This window comes from Ammodytes marinus (genome assembly GCF_949987685.1).
Source record: "Ammodytes marinus genome assembly, chromosome: 18".
In the NCBI taxonomy this organism is placed as follows: Eukaryota; Metazoa; Chordata; class Actinopteri; order Uranoscopiformes; family Ammodytidae; genus Ammodytes; species Ammodytes marinus.
Window position 1 is genome coordinate 3,077,624 of NC_137222.1, and position 22,500 is coordinate 3,100,123.

At 39.3% G+C, this 22,500-nt stretch overlaps 3 protein-coding genes across 3 annotated transcripts in view; 1 reads left to right on the top strand and 2 right to left on the bottom strand.

Moving 5' to 3' along the window:
* Positions 1-4,777, bottom strand: part of cwc27 (CWC27 spliceosome associated cyclophilin) — a 30,439-nt gene extending 25,662 nt beyond the window's left edge. Inside the window, exons 1-6 of the mRNA XM_080046571.1 lie at positions 4,576-4,777; positions 3,440-3,536; positions 2,477-2,589; positions 1,897-2,040; positions 1,171-1,269; positions 199-302 (exon numbers count right to left, since the gene is read on the bottom strand). Of these exons, the coding sequence (XP_079902697.1) occupies positions 199-302; positions 1,171-1,269; positions 1,897-2,040; positions 2,477-2,589; positions 3,440-3,536; positions 4,576-4,617 (599 nt within the window). The 5' untranslated portion in view covers positions 4,618-4,777. The remainder of the gene's footprint in view (positions 1-198; positions 303-1,170; positions 1,270-1,896; positions 2,041-2,476; positions 2,590-3,439; positions 3,537-4,575) is intronic.
* Positions 4,778-5,443: 666 nt separating this feature from the next.
* On the top strand, positions 5,444-13,281 carry ppwd1 (peptidylprolyl isomerase domain and WD repeat containing 1). The gene is made up of 11 exons (XM_080046754.1): positions 5,444-5,600; positions 5,922-6,024; positions 6,661-6,764; positions 7,353-7,473; positions 7,829-8,276; positions 8,843-9,033; positions 9,982-10,171; positions 10,913-11,094; positions 11,507-11,588; positions 12,116-12,298; positions 13,063-13,281. Exons 1-11 carry the CDS (start codon positions 5,450-5,452, stop codon positions 13,204-13,206), a joined length of 1,899 nt encoding a protein of 632 aa, XP_079902880.1. The 5' UTR covers positions 5,444-5,449; the 3' UTR covers positions 13,207-13,281.
* A 3,174-nt stretch (positions 13,282-16,455) lies between these two features.
* Positions 16,456-22,500, bottom strand: part of trim23 (tripartite motif containing 23) — a 13,154-nt gene continuing 7,109 nt past the window's right edge. Inside the window, exons 7-11 of the mRNA XM_080046755.1 lie at positions 22,477-22,500; positions 20,202-20,331; positions 17,940-18,050; positions 17,354-17,478; positions 16,456-17,108 (exon numbers count right to left, since the gene is read on the bottom strand). The exon at positions 22,477-22,500 is cut by the window's right edge and continues 111 nt beyond it. Of these exons, the coding sequence (XP_079902881.1) occupies positions 16,929-17,108; positions 17,354-17,478; positions 17,940-18,050; positions 20,202-20,331; positions 22,477-22,500 (570 nt within the window). The 3' untranslated portion in view covers positions 16,456-16,928. The remainder of the gene's footprint in view (positions 17,109-17,353; positions 17,479-17,939; positions 18,051-20,201; positions 20,332-22,476) is intronic.

The following is a 22,500-nucleotide window of genomic DNA, read 5'->3' on the forward strand; positions in this document are numbered from 1 at the left end:
CTTTAAATGTACTAGATTTGGGGCACATCTAAGATCTTCTGGCAATTTGTTAAAGTTAACTAAGCATGCTTAACCAAAACATTAATTAACAGTTTGTTTATGCTCAGCAAGCATTGACTAACCATTAACTATCAGTGAATGAATGTACCCTTATTGTAAAGTGTTACCGAAAAATGAATATGGATTCTGAAAACTCACTTTGTGGCTTTGGACTGTGATTTCTTCCCCTCTTCTTTGTCTTTGTCCTTTTTGCCTTTTTTCGTTTCCCGGGGGACGATGTCATCGAACGGGGAATGCAGCACCTGGACAACAGACCAATACACACACATACACACACACACACACACACACACACACACACACACACACACACACACACACACACACACACACACACACACACACACACACACACACACACACACACACACACACACACACACACACACACACACACACACACACACACACACACACACACACACACACACACACACACACACACACACACACACACACACACACACACACACACACACACACACACAGGGGGTTTATAACACAATGCATTTAAACGTGGAGTCAGTGATTCTGGAGAACGCTTGTTGTCAAAATCACTTTTTTTTAATTTTTTTTTGCATTTTTATGCTTTATTGGTAGTGTAGAGACAGAGTTGAAATGGGGCAGAGAGGGGAGTGACATGCAGAGAACGACCGCGGGCTGGAATCGAACCTGGGTCCGCTGCTGGCCGAGGCCCATGGGGGGGACGCCCTACCAACTGAGCTAAGGGCGCCCCCGTCAAAATCAGTGAATATCTCCTCATGATCCACCTATCTGTACTGTGTGTGTGTGTGTGTGCACTGAAAACAATCTGGTGTTAATACACAGCCTTGGCTCTGTAAATGGGCATGTTGTTAGCTACTACGGGCCCCCTACTATAGACCCATTTATAGAGCCTAGACTGTGTATTAACAGATCTTTTTCAGGACTCACACAGTACGGACAGGTAGCGGATCGTGAGGAGATATTCACTGATTTGGACAAAAAAGTGATTTTGACAACACGCGTTCTCCAGAATCACTGACTCGAATTTAAGACAAAAACATCCCTAAAAGGTTGTCAAGCTAGTAGTGTTAAAACAATAGAATAATAAACAGAAGAGTTAAATACCTCAGCCGTCCTGATCTTGTGGGGATTCAAAGGTCTTTCGTTGCCGTCACATTCCACCTCCGTTAATCTGATCAGATTATACACAGTGTCTCCAGTCACCTGTTGAGCAAAACATATGAATGGACAAGTTCACTTTGATTTAAACCTGCAGTGTGTAGAATTTTGGGTTTTATTTTCCTAGCAGATTTTGTAGAAAGTAATTATAATATCCATAAATACATTTAATTTAGTGCATAATAGCTGAAAAAAACTAGTTTCTAGAACGTTCTTGATGATGTCATATTACACACTGCACCTTTAATTTACATATACTGTGCATACATAGGAGATATTTTACAAATTACACTTGCATGTGAACCGCAACCATACTTTATATTATTATTTTTATTTCTTATTTATTTAAGGGACGCGATAAGAGACAAGTGAAAAGACATGACATTACGTGGTGCACATGACAATTTGTGTGTTCACATTTGAGACAGCGTTGTCGTTTATGGTGTTGAAAGGCAGTGTGTGTGTGTGTGTGTGTGTGTGTGTGTTTTATTGATCTTCTGTATCTGTATGTGTGTGAGTGTGTGTGTGTTGAGAGAGAGGGATGGTAAATGTACATAGAGATATTTTAAGATGAATTTAGAAGAATCGTTGTTCAGATTCACCTTGGTAACACACACACACACACACACACACACACACACACACACACACACACACACACACACACTTTACCTTGCCGAATATTGTGTGTTTGTTGTTGAGTTCGTCGGCTCGGGCCAAGGTGAAGAAAAACTGACTGCCGTTGTCGTGGGGACCAGCGTTCGCCATGGCAACCAAACCTCTCCGGATGAAACGCAATCTAGAATGGAACTCATCCTGGAACAAGAATATGACACAGTTAGTTAGTTGACTTTTTTTAAGAAAGATTATTTTAACCCTTGAAAATAACATACAGCACTAGGAAAAAAATGTAGACACACACACCCCAAATAATCAGGGCCTCTGGTTTACTTAGTAAGTGTTTGATAAAAATAAAACTATTTTGTCTGAAACTAGATTTCTGGCAATATTTCTCCCAAATTGAATAAAAGAAATATTGTCATTAAGAGCATTTCGATTCACGAATGTAGAGATGCCGATTTAAGAAAAATGTGGACATTTACTTACACACTTCTTACTAACTTAGACTCTCTCTCACACGCACGCACGCACGCACGCACGCACGCACGCACGCACGCACGCACGCACGCACACACACACACACACACACACACACACACACACACACACACACACACACACACACACACACCTTGAATGGCCGTCCGTAGATTGACTCTCCTCCCTCCCCTGTCCCAGTGGGATCGCCCCCCTGAACTATGAACTCTGGCACCACACGATGGAACACTGTGCCGTCATAGTAACCTGGCAACAAGAAGGGAACATTCTATTATTACAATACACAGACACCCGTTGCACAGACCAGAGTTATAAATGCACTTTTTTAATTTAATTTTTTTTTAAATCAAAACGGAAAATGTTTGTGACATAAGTTCTGCCCAATGACTGTTGCAGTAGCGTTAAGGACAACGCTGTCAACATACTCATACTAAAATACATAATTTGTCCCACTGTCTAACCCTACATTTTACCATGTGTGATTTGATTTGATTCAATTTATTTCAGACATATCAAACATACAAAACAAAATGAAAAGCATGGAAATACAATAAACAAAAATTACGTTTTCACAAAAAAAAATAAAAAAAATAATCTGTATTGCTGAGATATGCCTGAAAAGGAGCAGGAAGAAGTATACACTTATTTAATTCTACCCCTTTTCCATAGTAAAAAAATAAAAAATAAAAATCCATATATTCTCTGACATCACACATGGTAAAATGTAGGGTTAGGATTAACAGGACAGCTGGGTCAAGGGAAGACTGAGGAAAGACTGAGGGAAGAAAATTATAATAGCGATTTTATAATGATAGAACGCCGGTTCCGTGTGGGTGAAGTATTCCTTTTAAGGACAACGCTGTCAACCCACAACACTAAACATTTCCGTGCTTCAATCAAAGTGGTACATTGTTTTAGTAGCTGCCATGCAAGGGCCGGCGCTCTCTGAACCATCGGGAGCAATGTTTTGGATGCATTTTTAACATTCAAACATGGAGGCAAAACATTCTCCCGCACTGTTTTTTGGCATGTATTTGTACAAAACAGTTTTTATTTCAGTATTTTGAACAGTTTTTACACGTGTTGTTGTATTTACCTTCCATGCAGAGTTGCACAAAGTTCCTGCAGGCTTTGGGCGCCTCTTTGGACCAGAGCTCGATGTCAATGTCTCCAGCCGAGGTCTTCAACAGGACCTAAAGAATATATCACACAATTAAAATTAGAGCTGCAACGATTAATCGACTATTAATCGATTATTAAAATAATCGCCAACTATTTTGATAATCGATTAATAGTTTCAAGTAATTTTTTAATATTTTTTCCAAATTCTCTGATTTCAGCTTCTCAAATGTGAATATTTTCTGGTTTATTTAATCCTATTATGACAGTAAACTGAAATATCTGTGTGTTTTGGACATAACAATACATTTGAGGACATCAACATGGGCTTTGGAAAATTGATCAACATTTTTCACCATTTTCTGACATTTTACGGACCAAAACACTTATCGATTAATAATCGATTAATCGAGAAAATAATCGACAGATTAATCGATTATCAAAATAATCGTTAGTTGCAGCCCTAATTAAAATATAGCGTTGTTTATGATAGCCCCCTTAGATCATTTCTAATTGTATGAAATATATACATTGTTGCGCCAAAATTAACCGAAATATGAGCTCGTAAAAACACTTTAGGTAGTCCGAGGAACTTTCAGCTTTTCTTAATTCTTGCTGTAGTTCCTGGGTGAGCGTATACCCATGACAAAGGCATTAAAAAAACGAATATAAAAATAGCATTCTCTGCACTGATGGTCTCATTTTACATGCAATTTATGATAATCAGAGGAAAAATTAGACTGTTTCAGAAATATTTAAAAGTTCCTCGTAGCACCTTTAAAGTTATAGTGGATGCTTCTTTATGTACAGGTGGATTTACAGAGCGCAAAACACCTGGACATACAGCAGTGAAGGCTCGAATTGCAAAGACTCAGTAATTGTATCATAATAACTTTTTTTAACACTACAGACAGTCGTTTACAGTGCTGGATATCAAATTTCTGCATTTGAGTAGTTTTCAGCTAAACGTGCTCGTAACTAAACACTTCCACGTATTAAAACTCTGACAGGAAAGTACATTTATATACTATGAAGCCTAAAAAAGACAAAAATATCATATAAAGTCTTAAAACTAAACGTGTATTTCAATATAACGGCTGTTGTCGCACTCACCTTTCCATTCGTCGGCGGCTCCTGGATGTAAATGTTGCTCATTCTGACGTCAGGGTTTGTGTTCGACGATTTAGCACGAAAACTATTTTTATTTTAAACACTGTCTGATACTTTAAAAATACAAAAACAGTGGATAATGTTGATTAAATTAGCTTGAATTCAAGTGGTAAGTATCACTCTGCTTCGCCTGTAGCCATCTTGGCCATGTATTTCAGCGCATTGTTTACTTCCAAGCCCATGGGGGTGTTCTTAATAAAAAACATTGCTTAATTGTCTATTTATTTAAATATTAACCAGTTAATTCAGTTACGTAGTCTTTAAATCAATATATGTGAGTATTTAATAAGCATTGGTATGAAGCTGTGAATGTGCACGTGATGAATAAACCAACGCAATATTTTGGACTCCCCTAAAAAGTTAGCCTTTTGGTTTGACCCAAGTGTTCCATGTCAAAACATCGTCAGGCGCAACAGTAGAGTAGATTTGTTCCACTGCGGCTACGCGGTTAAAACAAAACTGTCGATAAAACTCAATACATACTTTATTTAAAAGCAAAATTAGACTGATATATGCCGAAAACATATCTTAAGTGTAACCGGTCTTAAAAGAAATGTCAAAGTAATACAATGTATTACGAAATTAGTTCTACAACCGTAGAAACTAATTCGTTGGACCAATTTCTTTGCCTAACGTATTTCTTATTTTGAATACAAACTCAATTCTAAATAGTTCGCCATCACAAACACTGAGAGATTAATCAAGAAAAACATTGAAATAAATATCTATCTTTCCCTTTTTTAAAAAAAAAATCTTGGCGGACAGATTTCGCCGTAACACCGGAAGTGCCGTGACGCAGAAAGAACCGGGAGCAACAATGGCGGAGTGTGAAAACAATGTGGTGGAAACTGTTGATCTGAAGCGAAAAGCAGAAGATAGTCCCGTTAGAGAGGGCGATGGGGACGCGGAGGAGGAGGAGTGGGTCGGGCCGATGCCAGAGGAAGCTACGAAGACCAAGAAACGGAAAGGTAGTTGGTTTGTTTTTAGCGGAAAAGATACTTTACTCCCATTCAGTTTGGTTCCATTGCTAATCAATGCTAAATATGCTAATCAAAGTCCCGCTCTCTACTGCACTGAATGTTTTTTATTTTGTTTTGTTTTTGTGTGTGAAGTGAAATATCTCAATATATCAGTTTGAATACAGTAATTGAAGAAAGGGAGAGGGTGAGAGAACGAGAGACAGACAGACAGACAGACAGGGAGAGAGAGAGAGAGGACCTAACTATTTATTGGCCAAATCAAAGTCAATCTCACTACTAACTGTTTATTTTGTTATTTTTCCTCCTCAGTGCTCGAGTTTGAGCGAGTTTATCTGGACAACCTCCCGTCCGCTGCGGCTTACGAGCGCAGCTACATGCACAGAGACGTCATCACCAACATAGTCTGTTCCAAGTAAGTGATTATTTATCATAGTGGATTCGCTTCTAGTGTACTCTGCCTTCCTTCCTACCTTAAAGACCTACTTCACCAGTGGGAATATGAAGGTGTATTGAACTCTGAGATCCTATGTAGTATAAATGTGCAACATTTTTAGAAATCGGTTCATCCTAGCCTGAGAAAAGGCAGAAAGAGTGTTTTATGGTCTCACTGTCCCTGTAAAATGTAGGGTTAGGATTAAAAGGACAGCTGGGCCAAGGGTAGACTGAGGGAAGAAAAACCTCATTCATTATATTATTATAGCGATTTTATAATAATGATAGAACGCTGGTTCCATATGAGTGAAGTATTCCTTTAACTTGTTACAGTGTATTCAGCTATATGTAAAGGTGGAAGTCAGCGATTCTGGAGAACGCTTGTTGTCCAATCACTTTTTGTCCAGATCAGTGAATGTATCTCCTCATGATCCGATACCTGTCTATACTGTGTGTGTGTGCACTGAATAATAAATGATGGGTTAATGTACAGCCTAGGCTCTGTAAACTGACATGATAACCAATGGTATGTAAACAAAAGGGGTCCACTGTATATACCAACATGCTGTCCTACTGTATGTATGATGGAAAATATAAATATTTTTTGTCTTTTCAGGACGGACTTTGTCATAACGTCCAGTCAGGACGGACATGTCAAGTTCTGGAAGAAGAGGGAGGACGAGGGAATAGAGTTCGTCAAACACTTCCGCAGTCATCTGGGTATGTGTCGAACTCATCACTTTGCATCTATCGCAATATTTCTGTGTATTTATGTTTTTAGCCCATGGGAAAGAGACTAGAAGGAATACTATTGGCTTTTACCTGCATTTGATTTTACCATTTGCATATGTTGGTCAAGTATAGAATGCATTATTTATTGTATACTTATGTTTATTAATTATATGTGTGTGTGTGTGTGTGTGTGTGTGTGTGTGTGTGTGTGTGTGTGTGTGTGTGTGTGTGTGTGTGTGTGTTGCTCTGTCTGTAAGTGTTAGTGTGTGTTTGAGTGTGTATGTGTACGGGCTTTCCTTCATTACATTTCAGTGTTTGCATATATCATCTTGTACTCAAATATCCAATGCATCATTTTATGCATCATCGTTACTATTCACACACAGATAGCAGGCTAACTATCGGGAGCAATTTAGGGTTCAGTGTCTTGCTCAGGGACACTTGGACATGTGGCGGGGAGACGGGGGATTGAACCACCGACCCTGTAGTTGAGGGTCGACCGTCCTACCCACATTGTATTTTGTATAATACACTATGTACTGACGTTGTTGTTGTTGTTGTTGTTGTGGTGTGTAGGAGTGATAGAACACATAGCAGTGAGTTCAGAAGGCGCTCTGTTCTGCTCCGTCGGGGACGATCGAGCCATGAAAGTATTCGACGTCGTCAACTTTGACATGATCAACATGCTGAAGCTGGGGTGAGTCTTGGCTTTTGAAACATAAAACATATAGAGGGAATCATAATGAATACAATACTGAGCTCTGATTGGTCAAAAACACACATGTGGGCATGGCCTTGGTGCTGATTGACAGGCGGATTGTGAAAAATTAAAAATAATAAAAACAACAAATAAGAACAAAGTGTGAAGTTACAAAACATTATGACATGTCTTAGTGTTCAGTCAGTTGCCATGGTTTACTACTGCTACTACTGCTACATTTCTCTCTGTATATGCATGTGTGTGTTTCTTGCCTGTTTGGGTGTATAATACAATATGTAACAACAGTGTAAAGTAGAAAGACTAATACAATACCCCCTCTCCCCCTGTCTAGTTTCCATCCGGGCAAATGCGAGTGGATCTACAATCCGGGCGACGCCATTTCCACCGTGGCGTGCTCGGAGAAATCCACGGGGAAGATCTTTGTGTACGACGGGCGAGGCAGCAACACGGCTCTGCACGCGTTCGACAAAATGCACGCCTCGCCCCTTTCCCAGATCCGCCTCAACCCCAAATTCCGGGTCATCGTCTCTGCGGATAAAGCCGGAATGCTGGAGTACTGGACCGGAATGCCCAGCGAGTTCCGCTTCCCAAAGCACGTGCACTGGGAGTACAAAACGGACACGGACTTGTACGAGTTTGCCAAAAACAAAACCTACCCGACGTCTCTGGCCTTCAGCGAGGACGGAACTAAAATGGCCACCATCGCCACCGACAGGAAAGTCCGGATCTTCCGCTTCCTCTCCGGGAAACTCATGAGAGTGTTTGATGAATCGCTAACGGTGAGTTATTGTACACATCGTTCGGCCTTCATTCTGCCTCGTTTACACTGAGCAGCACTAGGGCTGGGCGATATGACCAAAATCTCATATCCCGATATAGGTAATTTCATATCCCGATAACGATACATTTCACTCGGGACTCTGGCTTGGCTTGGTGCTCAATGTATTGTGTTTTGATGTGGGTGCTTGCACGCTCTGAGGCGCCCAGATGCCCATTTAGTTGTTTGTTTGCAACTGTTGTTATGTATTTGTAGTCGTGTTACTGTACTTTTACTGTATTTGAGTGAATGTGATGATTTGTTGTCTGTGTTCAGATTTTAATTGGACCCCAGGAAGACTAGTCTGCCGCTTCTGCGTCAACTAATGGGGATCCACAATAAACAATACACAAACGATAAATAATTCACGATATAGCATATTTTCTGTAAATTTACGTAATAAAAACGTAATATAAATGACACATTGAAATAAGGCCTTTCTCGTATTACATTTTGAATTATATACTGGACAAACTCATGAGAGTGTTCGTCACATATTAATCATCACCCCCTTGCTGTCCCTGCTAGATGTTCACAGAGCTGCAGCAGATGCGTCAGCAGCTTCCAGACATGGAGTTCGGTCGGCGGATGGCGGTGGAGCGAGAGCTGGAGAAGGTGGACGGCATCAGACTCACTAACATCATCTTTGACGAGACCGGACACTTTGTGCTCTACGGGACGATGCTGGGCATCAAGGTCATCAACGTGGAGACCAACAGGTACGGGACATATGAGTGTTTGTTCCTCAATTAAATGTTTAAAGCTGGGGTTGAGGATTTGGGGAGAAAATGGCATTTGGGATAGAGATTTGAATCCAAATACCTCAACCGCTCAACAGGTAAGAAGCATTGGTATCAAGGGACATACAGGTGATACTCATATTATTAGAATATCATGGAAAATGAATCGGAATTAAGGCAAGAATTCATAGAAAAAGGGGCCCAAACCAAGTACTGAGCACATATGGATGATTATACTTTATATAGGGCTGACATTTCTGTATTTAAAATCCCTTTTTTATTAATTTTTATGTTATATTAAAATTTTCAGAGATTTTGAATGTGAAGGCACTATAGTACATGCACTTGGTTGACTCATATCAATTTAACATTTACAAAACAGGCAAAAAAATCGAGTGTAAAGTGCCTTTTATTGAGGTCAAATTTCAGCTTCATATCCCTGGCTCTCGTCTTCAGCTATTCACATGAAATTACAATCTAATATGATACAGAGCATGAATGAAAAAAATTAAATGCATTATAGTCATTCCAACAACATGGTTTATTGTTTATCAATTAGCACTATCATTTGTATTGGTTTGTTTTCCTTTTATCAGTATCTTTCTATTATTTTTATTTTTGTATAATTTTTTAAATGCGCAAAACACAAGCAAACAATAAAATGTAAAGTACATAGGTCAAGGTCAAGGTCACTTTTATTTATATAGCACCTTATAAGAACCTAAATTCACCAAAGTGCTTTACATAAAATACATAAATTAAAATACAACAGCACACATTAAAAAACACTTAAAGCAATGACACAAAACAATTCATTAAAACGTAAAAGCCTGTGAAAAAAGGTGAGTTTTAAGAGTGGACTTGAACGACATAGCTAGTTGAGGTCAAATTCCAGCTTCATATCCCTGGGTCTTTCATCCCCTCCAGATGTGTGCGTATCCTGGGTAAGCTTGAGAACATCCGTGTGGTCCAGCTGTGTCTGTTCCAGGGCGTCGCTAAGGCCTCCAACGTGTCAACCACGGTGGAGATGAAAGCGTCTGAAAACCCTGCACTAGACAACTTGGAGGCGGACCCAACCATCTTCTGCACCGCCTTCAAGAAGAACCGATTCTACATGGTGAGATAAGCATGATGTTATAATAAAAACTATCTATCTATCTATCTATCTATCTATCTATCTATCTATCTATCTATCTATCTATCTATCTATCTATCTATCTATCTATCTATCTATCTATCTATCTATCTATCTATCTATCTATCTATCTATCCATCTACCAATCTGTCTGTCTGTCTGTCTGTCTGTCTGTCTGTCTGTCTGTCTGTCTGTCTGTCTGTCTGTCTGTCTGTTTATATACATATGTAACTAGCTATTTATTTAGCTTCTCCATGATGAGGTTTACATGACAACGTTTTTATCTGCACTGTATCCTTGCACTACTTTTTTTTTTAAATACTTTATTTATATTTATTTTATATATTAAATAAGCAGTGGCACTACTTAGAGCTGCATATAAATACTGTATACACAGTAATTATAATTATTACAGCTACATTGTTCATGCTACAGCCCTCTGTGTCCTAACCCATCTTACATTTCCAACTGTCCGTGAATGCAACTCGACAACTCTTGGCGTCATTAACTAATACATCTCCAAAGTTTAGGCAAAACAACACTACTTAATCATCAACATCTTGCCTTTCACATGTAATTTTCCAAAATATTTGCCAAAAAAATCAACCATTTGCATGATCAATTTGCTGTAAAAAAACACACAAAATGTACAATTCTGCCTTCATTGTTTGTGCTAAAACCCCCTCTGTCCTAAACCAATTTTAATTCTATTCCTAATGTCAGTTCACAAAGAGGGAACCGGAGGATAACAAGGGAGCGGAATCGGACCGGGACATTTTCAACGAGAAGCCGTCGAAGGAGGAAGTGATGGCGGCCACGCAGGCAGACGGACCGAAGAGGGTCTCAGACAGCGCCATCATACACACCACCATGGGAGACATTCACATCAAGCTCTTCCCCGTAGAGTAAGTCTGTGTGTGTGTGTGTGTGTGTGTGTGTGTGTGTGTGTGTGTGTGTGTGTGTGTGTGTGTGTGTGTGTGTGTGTGTGTGTGTGTGTGTGTGTGTGTGTGTGTGTGTGTGTGTGTGTGTGTGTGTGTGTGTGTGTGTGTGTGTGTGTGTGTGTGTGTGTGTGTGTGTGTGTGTGTGTGTGTGTGCTGGTTCTTTTTTTAAATGCTGAAACATGCCTTTTGCACTTTTTTTTTTTATATATATTTTCTTTGGCATTTTTGCTTTAGTAGACAGATTTTGGAGAGACGGTAAAACGGGGTAGAGAGGAGAAGACATGCAGAGAACTGACCCGGGCAGGATTCGCCCCACCTGCTTATGACACTTAACAAGATATTAACAGAACATTGCTCTGTTGTTTGTTGTTTCCAGATGTCCCAAAACAGTGGAGAACTTCTGTGTGCACAGCAGGAACGGATACTTCAACGGACACATATTCCACAGAGTCATCAAGGTACGCTTTCTTATGTCTTATGTTTGTTTGGAACACACGCGACGGGGCTGACGAGCTTATTAATTACATCATGTTACGCTCGTGCCATTTCTATTTCTATATTTAGCACTGTTGTAACGCTTGCATAAAGTTTATATAGAAAAAATAAAACGAACAAACAAAACAAGGGGTGTTTTTACGTCTACTTACGACATCTATTGCAGTATGTCCGTCCTGGGAGAGGGATCCCTTACTCTGTCGACTCTCCCTGAGATTTCTTAAATTTTTTTTATTCCCGGTAAAGGGTTTTTTACTGGGAGTTTTTCTCTCAGCCGAGCTAAGGGTCTAAGGGCAGAGGGTGTCGTACTGTATGGAATGTAAAGCCCACTGAGGCAAATGTCTATTTGTGATATTGGGCTAAACTAATAAAACTGATTTGATTTGATTTGTTTTCTGTTTCAAAATTAAAAATACATCAGGGATTTAAATGGGCATTTTCTAACTAACTTTTTGGGGTATTTTTTCCTGTGTTCCCCTGTGTGTTTCAGGGTTTTATGATCCAGACGGGCGACCCCACGGGGACCGGGATGGGGGGAGAGAGCATCTGGGGCGGGGAGTTTGAAGATGAGTTCCACGCTACGCTGAGACACGACCGTCCGTACACGCTCAGTATGGCCAACGGAGGACCAGGCACCAACGGCTCACAGTTCTTCATGACTGTAGTGCCCACTGTGAGTAAAAATAAGTGTGTGTGTGTGTGTGTGTGTGTGTGTGTGTGTGTGTGTGTGTGTGTGTGTGTGTGTGTGTGTGTGTGTGTGTGTGTGTGTGTGTGTGTGTGTGTGTGTGTGTGTGTGTGTGTGTGTGTGTGTGTGTGTGTGTGTGTGTATTTGACACTGGATTTTTTTTTTCAACACACACACCCAATATGGACAGTTAGCTGATCATGACATTAAACTATATGAAAATAGCATTCTTCGCACTGATGGTCTCGTTTGCTGTTACATGTCTTTTATGATCATCAGAGGAAAAATAAGACTGTTTCAGAAATATTTAAAAAGTTCCTCGTAGCACCTTTTTAAATACCTTTTTGTGAGTGATTCTTAAACCTGCAGTGTGTAGAATTTTGGGTTTTATTTCCTAGCAGATTTTGTAGAAAGTAATTATAATATCCATAAGTACATTTAATTTAGTGCATAATAGCTGAATTTTTTTTTTAATTATAATTTTTTTCCTTAGAAAGGGTCTCATATATGTCCATATTTCTGCATATTTTGGACCAAGGCCTAGTGCTGCCATCTTGAAAGTGTCATAGTTGGAATGTCATCAGGTGCATTGTTTAAAATTTAGAATTGTTCTTGTCCTTGAAGGCCACTGTAGCTTCTGTTATTATTCGAAAGGGGTGGGGTTACCCAGGGAGCGTTGCATTCTAGAACTTTCTTGATGATGTCATATTACACACTTCACCTTTAAATCAATTCTCTCTTCCTGTCCACAGCCCTGGCTAGACAACAAGCACACAGTGTTCGGCCGCTGTACTAAAGGCATGGAGGCTGTTCAGAGGATCTCCAATGTGAAAGTGAACCCCAAGACAGACAAACCCTACGAAGACATCAGCATTATCAACATCACCGTCAAGTGACCAACACGTCGTAATCATGTCCTGTATATCGCTGTGTGTTTGTTTTTTACCAGAATTACTTATTAAAGAATGATGAGGGAATTTGGATTGTGTTTCTAGTTATTTTTTTTGTCTACATTTCAAAAGGTGTTAACAAATTTCCTATGCAGTAGTGGAATTTAAATAATTTCCAAGTCTTGGTAGGTGTGGGGGAAAAACAGTGTTTCCAGAGTTTTGCCCATACTAAAATATATTAAAAAATTAAAATGAAAAACAAGCTAGCATGAGAATGATGGTCTCTAGTAACCATGGAAACGAAGAATAAATAGTAAACATTTCAGGACTCATTTAATTTCTTGTCAAGGCCTCATCTGCATCTAGCCGTAGACTTAAACCTGCAGTGTGTAGAATTTTGGGTTTTATTTCCTAGCTGATTTTGTAGAAAGTAATTATAATATCCATAAGTATATTTTATTTAGTGCATAATAGCTGAACATTTTTTTTTTAATTATAATTTTTTCCCTTAGAAAGGGTCTCGTATATGTCCATATTTCTGCATATTTTGGACCAAAGCCTAGTGCCGCCATCTTGAAAGTGTCATGGTTGGAATGTCATCAGGTGCATTGTTTAAAATTTAGAATTGTTCTTGTCCTTGAAGGCCACTGTAGCTTCTGTTATTATTCGAAAGGGTTGGGGTTACCCAGGGAGTGTTGCATTCTAGAACTTTGTAGAACTTTCTTGATGATGTCACATTACACACTGCACCTTTAATGTTTGTTTTTGGGACAACCATCATAATGGCAAATAGTCAGAATTAAACATTAATAATAACAGTTGGATTTTAAAACTATTTATTCACCTAATAAACGTCTAACTATTAGTATTCAGATTGATTAATTAATTACTTGATAGAAAAACGTTTCCAGACAGACAAAATAAGGGCAGTTAGTTTTATTTTACAGCATCACACATTTTGAATAATTTACAAAAAGCCATCATCAAGTCCACACTGGTAACAAAGGGTTTCGGATAGCGCATTGTGCTTCTAAGACGAATGGAAATGTTTTCTACAAACTATGTGAAAAGGCTTAAGGCTGTGTTTGAAAAGCCCTACTAACGCCCTCCCTCCTACATACTCAACATGTATATACTACGTACTGTCTACTTAACCATCGATTGTGTATGCGAGGTTTGTCAGACCGTTGACACTGAAGTATGCAGAAGCAAAAAAGAAAAAAAATGATGTTGGTTGAAAAGACGCAATGCATTGTGGGGCGGTTTAGTAGGAAAAGTATCCAATCGATCCATACACAAAATCTACCCCGGAAGTAAGTAAGTACTCATCCGGGTATTTCTCGCCTACACAAACTCGCATACACAAACCACAACATACTCAAATTGACGTCAAAGTTAGTATGAGTAGGACGTTAGTAGGGCTCTCCAAACACAGCCCCAGTTACACATGCATTTTTATTTGATTTTTTTCTGTTTTTCTTTATACATACCGTAGATATTGAACATTACATAGCAATGAGTACGTTTCAAAATCAATGGTTTCGCAAAAATCTCAACAATAAGTGAGTGTCAGTGTTTTAGTTTTATTGTTTCACATTACGTTATGATGCTGAAGGCTGCTGATTTAAAGGACCCTTTCGTATGCACACTAGACGGATATACACGATTTGTGAGTTGTTTAAATAGGAATATATTTAGTTACGCAGTGATGCTCACAGTCTTACTTAGAAAACAGGTAAAGCTATAGTGCGTAACTTTTCCATGTAGATGAATGTCGGTTATATTCAAGCCATCGCCAAAACAAGCAATTGGAAAATAAGTTGACACAAAGTTGATAAAGCCTATCAGCTCCACAAAACTCTCTCTGTATTTCTCAGTATGGCAGCGTTTACAAACTGGTCCCCCCCCCCCCTCGACACTGGTGCAGGAGCTCAAGAAAAATCCAAAGAAGAGCCCAAGAAATGTTTCAGTTGTTGATTCTACTGCTAATAACAAAAACCTGGACGTACAGCAGAAGGCATAACATCCATGTGCCATCACTGAAGGCTTTACCTCACGTAAAAGCACAGACAGTGTTGATAAAACTACTCAGAATTTCCTCATGGGGGGGGGGGGGGGGCAGAAGTTACACACTATAGCTTTAATTTGCTTCCAAGTCTATAATGGTATTATTGAGTCGGCAAAACTTAAGTGCATTCCACTAAATTCTGCGTGCAAGTGAAAGACACTCAAAAAACGTAGGCAGAATCTTGTGGGTAAAGAATTCTCAACTTTTTCTCTTAACAGCCTTCTTATCAAAATAACGTTTCATAAATAAAGATCAGTAAACAGTTCGTTCTGTAACAGAAGTCATAACACATTCACACCCCCAACAAAAAAATTTAAAAAATTCGACTGGTGGTGCGCCATTTTCAAAGACCAGCTGTGGCGTTAAATATAGTAACACTTTTTAAAAAAAAATCGAAAAACTAACTTTTTAACACACATAACTTAAATACCTACTTCACCAGTGGGAATATGAAGGTGTATTGAACTCTGAGATCCTATGTAGTATACGTGTGCATTTTTTTTTAGAAATCGGTTCATCCTAGCCTGAGAAAAGGCAGAAAGAGTGTCAGTCTAACCCTACATTTTGCACAGTTGAGACCATAAAACACTCTTTCTGCCTTTTCTCAGGCTAGGATGAACCGATTTCTAAAAGAAAAATCCACATTTATACTACATAGGATCTCAGAGTTCAATACACCTTCATATTCCCACCGGTGAAGTAGGTAGGCCTTTAAAAGACCCCTATGGACACATCGACTGCTATTGCTTACATTAGATGTCAAGGCAAAGAGAAGGAAAAACAGCCAAACATTTGTATACATTTGAATTGAACCAACAGTTAGAAGTTCCTTTTGGGTTTCATATAATCACCCCACTCTCCAGCAAATACACTGAATTAAGCTGAAAGTTTAAAAGTTCATTGTATATTTCATTGTAGGTAAGATTTCAGGATTATTTTCTGATGTGCCGTTCAACTAAAAAGGTACGTAAATTAAGCTAACGTTACGGTACAGACTACTCCGCGGTTAGCTAAGGTTATTGTCACACATAGCGGTAGTTATGAAAAGTAACGTGAGATGGATAAAAACACACTTTGTCGGATCGTTTTATAACATTAAAGCTGGGGTGGAGGATTTGGGGAGAAAATAGCAGTTGGGATAGAGATTCGAATCCAAATACCTCAACCGCTCCACTTGTTCTCTTTGGTCCCTCCCCTATGGTCCCTCCCTGACACGCTCTACACCAACGAAGTCGTACCAAAGTGAATGGACAGTCCCAACAGCCAATAAGAACAGAGAATCGGAGCCTCGCTCTGATTGGTCAAAGTATACAGCTCATGTTAACTTTGACCAATCAGAAATCACATACCCCAGATATTTTTACCAGACAAATTGCTCGTCTATTGGAATAAGGTCAGAACAAAATAAAAACTACAGCCTTACTAAGCCTTATTTGCACTGGGTGGTTTGGTTCGGTTAGGGGATATGTTAGCTCTATGCTAAGCTACATCCAGGACGCCAGCCTAGCTTAAAACTACCGTTGAACCTTTAATGTTAGCAAAGTAGTGGGACACAATGGGTTTGGGATCAGCTGTTATAGGGGGCAAAGAGGAGAGTTGTCTGGCCCAAAGAAAGTAGCGATGTTTATGGGTATTTAGGTGATATATTTTAGCTTCTATGCTAAGCTACATCCAGGACGCCGGCAGCCACCAGCTGTCGTGAGAGCCAGTCGAGGCCCTCGTGGAGCCCCATGCCGCTGCGGGCGTCACAGCCCTGGATGTGCCAGCTGCGCCCACACAGCAGCTTGTGGAGACTCAGCAGCTCTGTCATCTCCTCCACTGACACATTCCCCGGGACGTCCTAGAGACACACAGAAGGAGGGTTAGGCATAAAGACCATTTCAAATAATACAAAAATAATACGCCAGTCATTTTGTATCAAGATATTCCTTTCTTCTACCTTTCAAAAATATGTCTTTTATAAAAAAAAATATGTAATTGCAAGAGTATTCATATGATCAGCTCTGAGCTTATAGGCGAGGTTATTTTTTAATCAGACTGAAATTATGCATCATATCCAGTTCATTGGTATGATGACTCTCGTACCTGTTTGTTTGCGAAGATGAGCAGTAGTGCGTCTCTCAGCTCCTTCTCCGTCAGTAGTTTGGCCAGTTCACTGTGAGCCTCCATCAGTCTGTCTCTATGGCAACTGTCAATCACAAACACCACCGCTGCAAAACAGACAGACAGACAGACAGACAGACAGACAGACAGACAGACAGACAACAGTCAGAGAGACTGTCTTACATATGACAATGTGTTGAGCTCACATTTATAAAAAGGAGAATTATACTGTCCAACAAAATGTGTCTATATACAGCCCTGAAAAAAAATTAAGAGTCCACTCCAAATGTTCAGTGTCTCTTGTTTTACTATTTATAGGCATATATTTGAGTGGAATGAACATTTTGGTTTTATAATACTGTATAAACTACTGACAACATTTCTACCATATTCCAAAACATTTGTTGTCATCAAGAGCATTTTCAATTAGTAATGATGAAGATAGAATGAAGATTTAAGAAAAATCCAGACTGGTCTCTTAATGTTTTCTGGAGCTGTCCAGTACATAATGTGTCAATGTATATACAGTATATAGTATATATTTAAAGTATGTTAGCTCAGCTGATACCTTGAGTGTTGAGGTAGTAGTGTTTCCACAGCGGCCTCAGCTTGTGTTTCCCACCAACGTCCCAGATGGTGAATTTCAAGTTCTTATATTCCACCGTCTCCACGTTGAAACCTTTAAAAAAGAGATTGTTTTATTTAGAACGATACTTAAAGGTGCAGTGTGTAATATGACATCATCAAGAAAGTTCTACAAAGTTCTAGAATGCAACACTCCCTGGGTAACCCCAACCCTTTCGAATAATAACAGAAGCTACAGTGGCCTTCAAGGACAAGAACAATTCTAAATTTTAAACAATGCACCTGATGACATTCCAACTATGACACTTTCAAGATGGCGGCACTAGGCCTTGGTCCAAAGTATGCAGAAATATGGACATATATGAGACCCTTTCTAAGGGAAAAAATAATAATAAAAAAAAAATGTTCAGCTATTATGCACTAAATTAAATGTACTTATGGATATTATAATTACTTTCTACAAAATCCGCTAGGAAATAAAACCCAACATTCTACACACTGCAGGTTTAAGAAATGTGTTGAACTAAAATGTTACTGCTGGTTAATTAAGTTGCCTATACAGGAAATGGTATTTTTTTTTCCCACTTGTAAGTGTGCATTTATTCTGTGCCTACAATGTTTTATTGATGCAAAATTCAGAACAAAAAAATATACATATTTTTTTATTAATCAGATATATTTTACATTGCAATAAACTCAAATCAAATTCAGTTATTCTAGAATGTTGGAGCTTTTTTATTGCTTTTTTGTTTTTAAGGTGTTCTATGGTGCAATAGTGTTTCAGTTGTTGGTTTATAAAGCCCTAAATGGTCTAGGGCCAAAATATATTACTGATCTGCTGATAAGTTATGAGTCGTCCAGAGCCCTTAGGTCGTCTGGGACAGGTCTGCTTACAGTCCCTAGAGTTAGGACTAAACAAGGAGAAGCAGCTTTTAGTTATTATGCACCAAATATCTGGAACAAACTCCCAGAAAACTTGAGGTCTGCTGCAACTCTCAGCTCTTTTAAATCGAGTCTGAAGACTTTTCTGTTTCCATTTTAACCTGTATTTTTTATTTTATTTAAATGTTATTCATTCGCTTTTAAATGTTTTATTCATTCGCTTTTCTGATGTGTATTGTGTATTTTAATCTTGCCCCGGTAAAGCACTTTGAGTGGCCTTGTGTCTGAATTGTGCTAAATAAATAAACTTGCCTTGCCAATAGAGGCAGGGTATCAATCATCAAAAATAAGTCCTTCACAAAAAATTATGTGTATGTTTTTTCCCCGAATTATAAAAATCACTTATTTTAAATCAAGGTTAAATAGAAATCTTTGTAACACTTGATTTCATGTAACATGTAAACTTGTAGGAGGAAGTATTTGTAAAGAATGTGTATGAAATCTCACGCCATCGCTGGTTAATCTGATCAAACAGAAAATGTTGTATGTACCGATGGTGGGCATAGCATAGCATAGCATATCATAGCATATCATAGCATAGCATATCATAGCATAGTATAGCATAGCATAGCATAGTATAGCATAGCATAGCATAGCATAGTATAGCATAGCATAGCATAGCATAGGTAAAACCGCTTTTAGCCATAGTGCCCCTGACTCCTGGAACAGCCTACAACATACAATTAAAATAAATACACTCATAACTGTTAACCAATTTAAAATTATTATTTTGAATCAGCCCCTCTACACTTGTAACTGTTTTAATTAGGCTATTATGTCTCTCATTCAATTGATCTGAATGTTTTAAATTGTTGTTGTCTGTGTGTGTGTGTGTGTGTGTGTGTAAACTTGTTATGTATTCTCATTGTATATTGTGTATATGTACAAACTCGACGTCATTGTAAAAGAGGGTCACCCCTCAATTGATCTTTCGAGGTTAAATAAAGGAAAATGAAAAAAAATGAAATAGCATAGTGTAGTGTGGTATAGTATAATAATAGTATGTACCGATCGTGGGAATGGGCTGCATGAACTCATCCTGCTTGAGCTTGAATAGAATAGTGTAGTGTGGTGTAGTATAATAATAGTATGTACCGATGGTGGGTATAGCATAGCATAGCATAGTATAGCATAGCATATCATAGCATAGCATATCATAGCATAGCATATCATAGCATATCATAGCATATCATAGCATATCATAGCATAGCATAGCATATCATATCATAGGATAGCATAGCATAGCATAGCATAGCATAGCATATCATAGCATAGCATAGCATAGCATAATAATAGTATGTACCGATGGTGGGAATGGGCTGCATGAACTCATCCTGCTTGAGCTTGAAGAGGATGGTCGTCTTTCCTGCTCCGTCCAGACCCAGAGTCACCACACGGATCTCCATCTTAGGGCCGATGTGCACTCGGTTGTCCTGGAAACAAAAGCCAAAAAAACCAAAAACACATTTAAATCTGGACTGTTACGCATTGGAACAAACCTTAAAGCTACAGTGCATAACTTCTTCATAAATTAATGTGGGATACATTCAAGCCATCGCCCAAACAACTTGACACAAAGTTGATTAAGCCTATCTATCAGCTCCACAAAACTCTCTCTGTGTTTCTCAGTATGGCAGCGTTTACAAACTGGTGTCCCCCCCCCCCCCCCCCCCCACACTGACACTGGTGCAGGAGCTCAAGAAAAATCCCAAGAAGAGCCCAAGAAATGTTTTAGTTGTTGATTCTACTGCTAAGAAGAAACCTGGACGCACATCAGAAGAAACAAAATTCACCTGGGATCACCTAAGGCGACAGAAGTTACACACTATAGCTTTAAAGCTCTTTGCTGTCAGCAATTGATCAATACAGATCTCCAGAGGGGTATACTACGAAGCGAGATTAAGGGCTGAGCGAGGTCTGTTGAGTCTAAAGCGGTCTAAAGCCAGAGTTTTCAGTATCACGAAAGGTGGCTCTCTTTTTACTTGGCTAGATCACCGTGGTAACAGAGGCTGCACGGCTAACCTGCTCAGACCAGTTTTTGTTTCAGAGTTTGAGCTTAAATTCGGCTCTTAGAGCGCTGCCCTTCAAGGAAACTACACATTTAGAAATCCCGCGGACCTGACTATATTGTCTGAGCGCTACATTCTCACTGAGGAAACTGTTACATCTAAACTTATTGATCAGTAAGTTAATGAACGAAACGAAGCCGTGACATTAGGCTTACAGAGTGAACTGTAACATCGCGCCGGGGCTTTTTGCCACATGCATACAGTTATTGAAAATGTAAAATAGCCCACACCTATACTGTATGCAGCGCCACTCTATGCTCTCCTCTCAAATGATTTTACCTGGCGATATACACACACTGGCTCTTAATAAAGCGTTCTATAAAATCACAGGTTGCAACATTATTTCACTGTAGGCTTCTTTCTTTTCATCAGTAGCGATTACAGTTGGGACGTGACAGCTGACAGCTGTCACAGTTCGGACATCGTTGCAGACTCGCAGGTTAAGCTTCTCACAGTAGATTCATATTTGTCCGAAAAATCCAGACTACAGGTTTTTTAATGTAGGCCTATTGGTATTTGTAAGATTCAAATAAAAGGCTAATAGTCTAAATCAAAATTGTATTCATTATGATGTGGCCCAAAACTAAATGATTTTCCATAGGCTATTCATTTGGGGACAGTGTCAGACTTAAATTACATTCTTAAGTGTGGGACTATAGGCGTAGTGCTATAAATATAGCAAAGTAGCCTATATATATATTAGGCTAAATGGTATAGTGTTTAAATCCGAGTTCAACGTTTCATTGTTTTATAATGTCACGTTACGCACTGCGAGAACGATCGGCAAGATAAATAAATAATTTCAATGCTGGCAGCATTCCACTCTCCTTAGCCTTTTTGCAGTAAGAGTTTTTTTCGGCTCTCTGTTTTCTGCTGTAATAATTCAGACTGACAAACTCTTCCTCTTGAATGAAGTTGGCGACACACTTTTGTTTTACTCAGCTGCTCACAATCAGTCCGTTTGTGTAAAGTTAGCGGCAAAAGATCAGTCCAGTCTGTGCGGAAGCAGAGTCAAATGACGGTCAAACGCCCCCTTTCATGGGGACGCGCACAGAGCCTGAAGCTGAAACCCTCGTTCAACATAAGAGGTTGATAACTGCCTTCGTGATACCGGTTAGCTCTGAGCGAGGGTATGTGTTATGTTGAACCAGATCAAAAAAAGAGAGCCGGGCTCTGTTGAGTTTGCTTTGTAGTATACCCCTCAGGAGTAGCAGAGTGTGTGTGTGTGTGTGTGTGTGTGTAGAGGGTGTGAGCCTGTGTGTGAACGTGCGTGTGTGTGTGTATGTGTGTAGACGGGATGTGTGTGTGTGTTTATGTAGATAGTGTGTGTATGTATACGGTGTGTGTGTGTGTGTGTAGACGGGATGTGTGTGTGTGTGTGTAGACAGTGTGTGTGTGTGTTTATGTAGATAGTGTGTGTATACGGTGTGTGTGTGTAGACAGTGTGAGCATGTATGTAGACGGTGTGCGTGTGTGTGTGTAGACAGTGTGTGTGTATGGTGTGTGTACCTTAGTGAAGGTAACAGGGATCCC

Coding starts and splice junctions, on each gene's coding strand:
- ppwd1 (XM_080046754.1), top strand. CDS start 5,450: ATGGCGGAGTGTGAAAACAATGTGGTGGAAACTGTTGATCTGAAGCGA. Junction 6,765..7,352: donor ACACTTCCGCAGTCATCTGG/GTATGTGTCGAA, acceptor TGTGGTGTGTAG/GAGTGATAGAACACATAGCA. Junction 11,095..11,506: donor ATCAAGCTCTTCCCCGTAGA/GTAAGTCTGTGT, acceptor TGTTGTTTCCAG/ATGTCCCAAAACAGTGGAGA.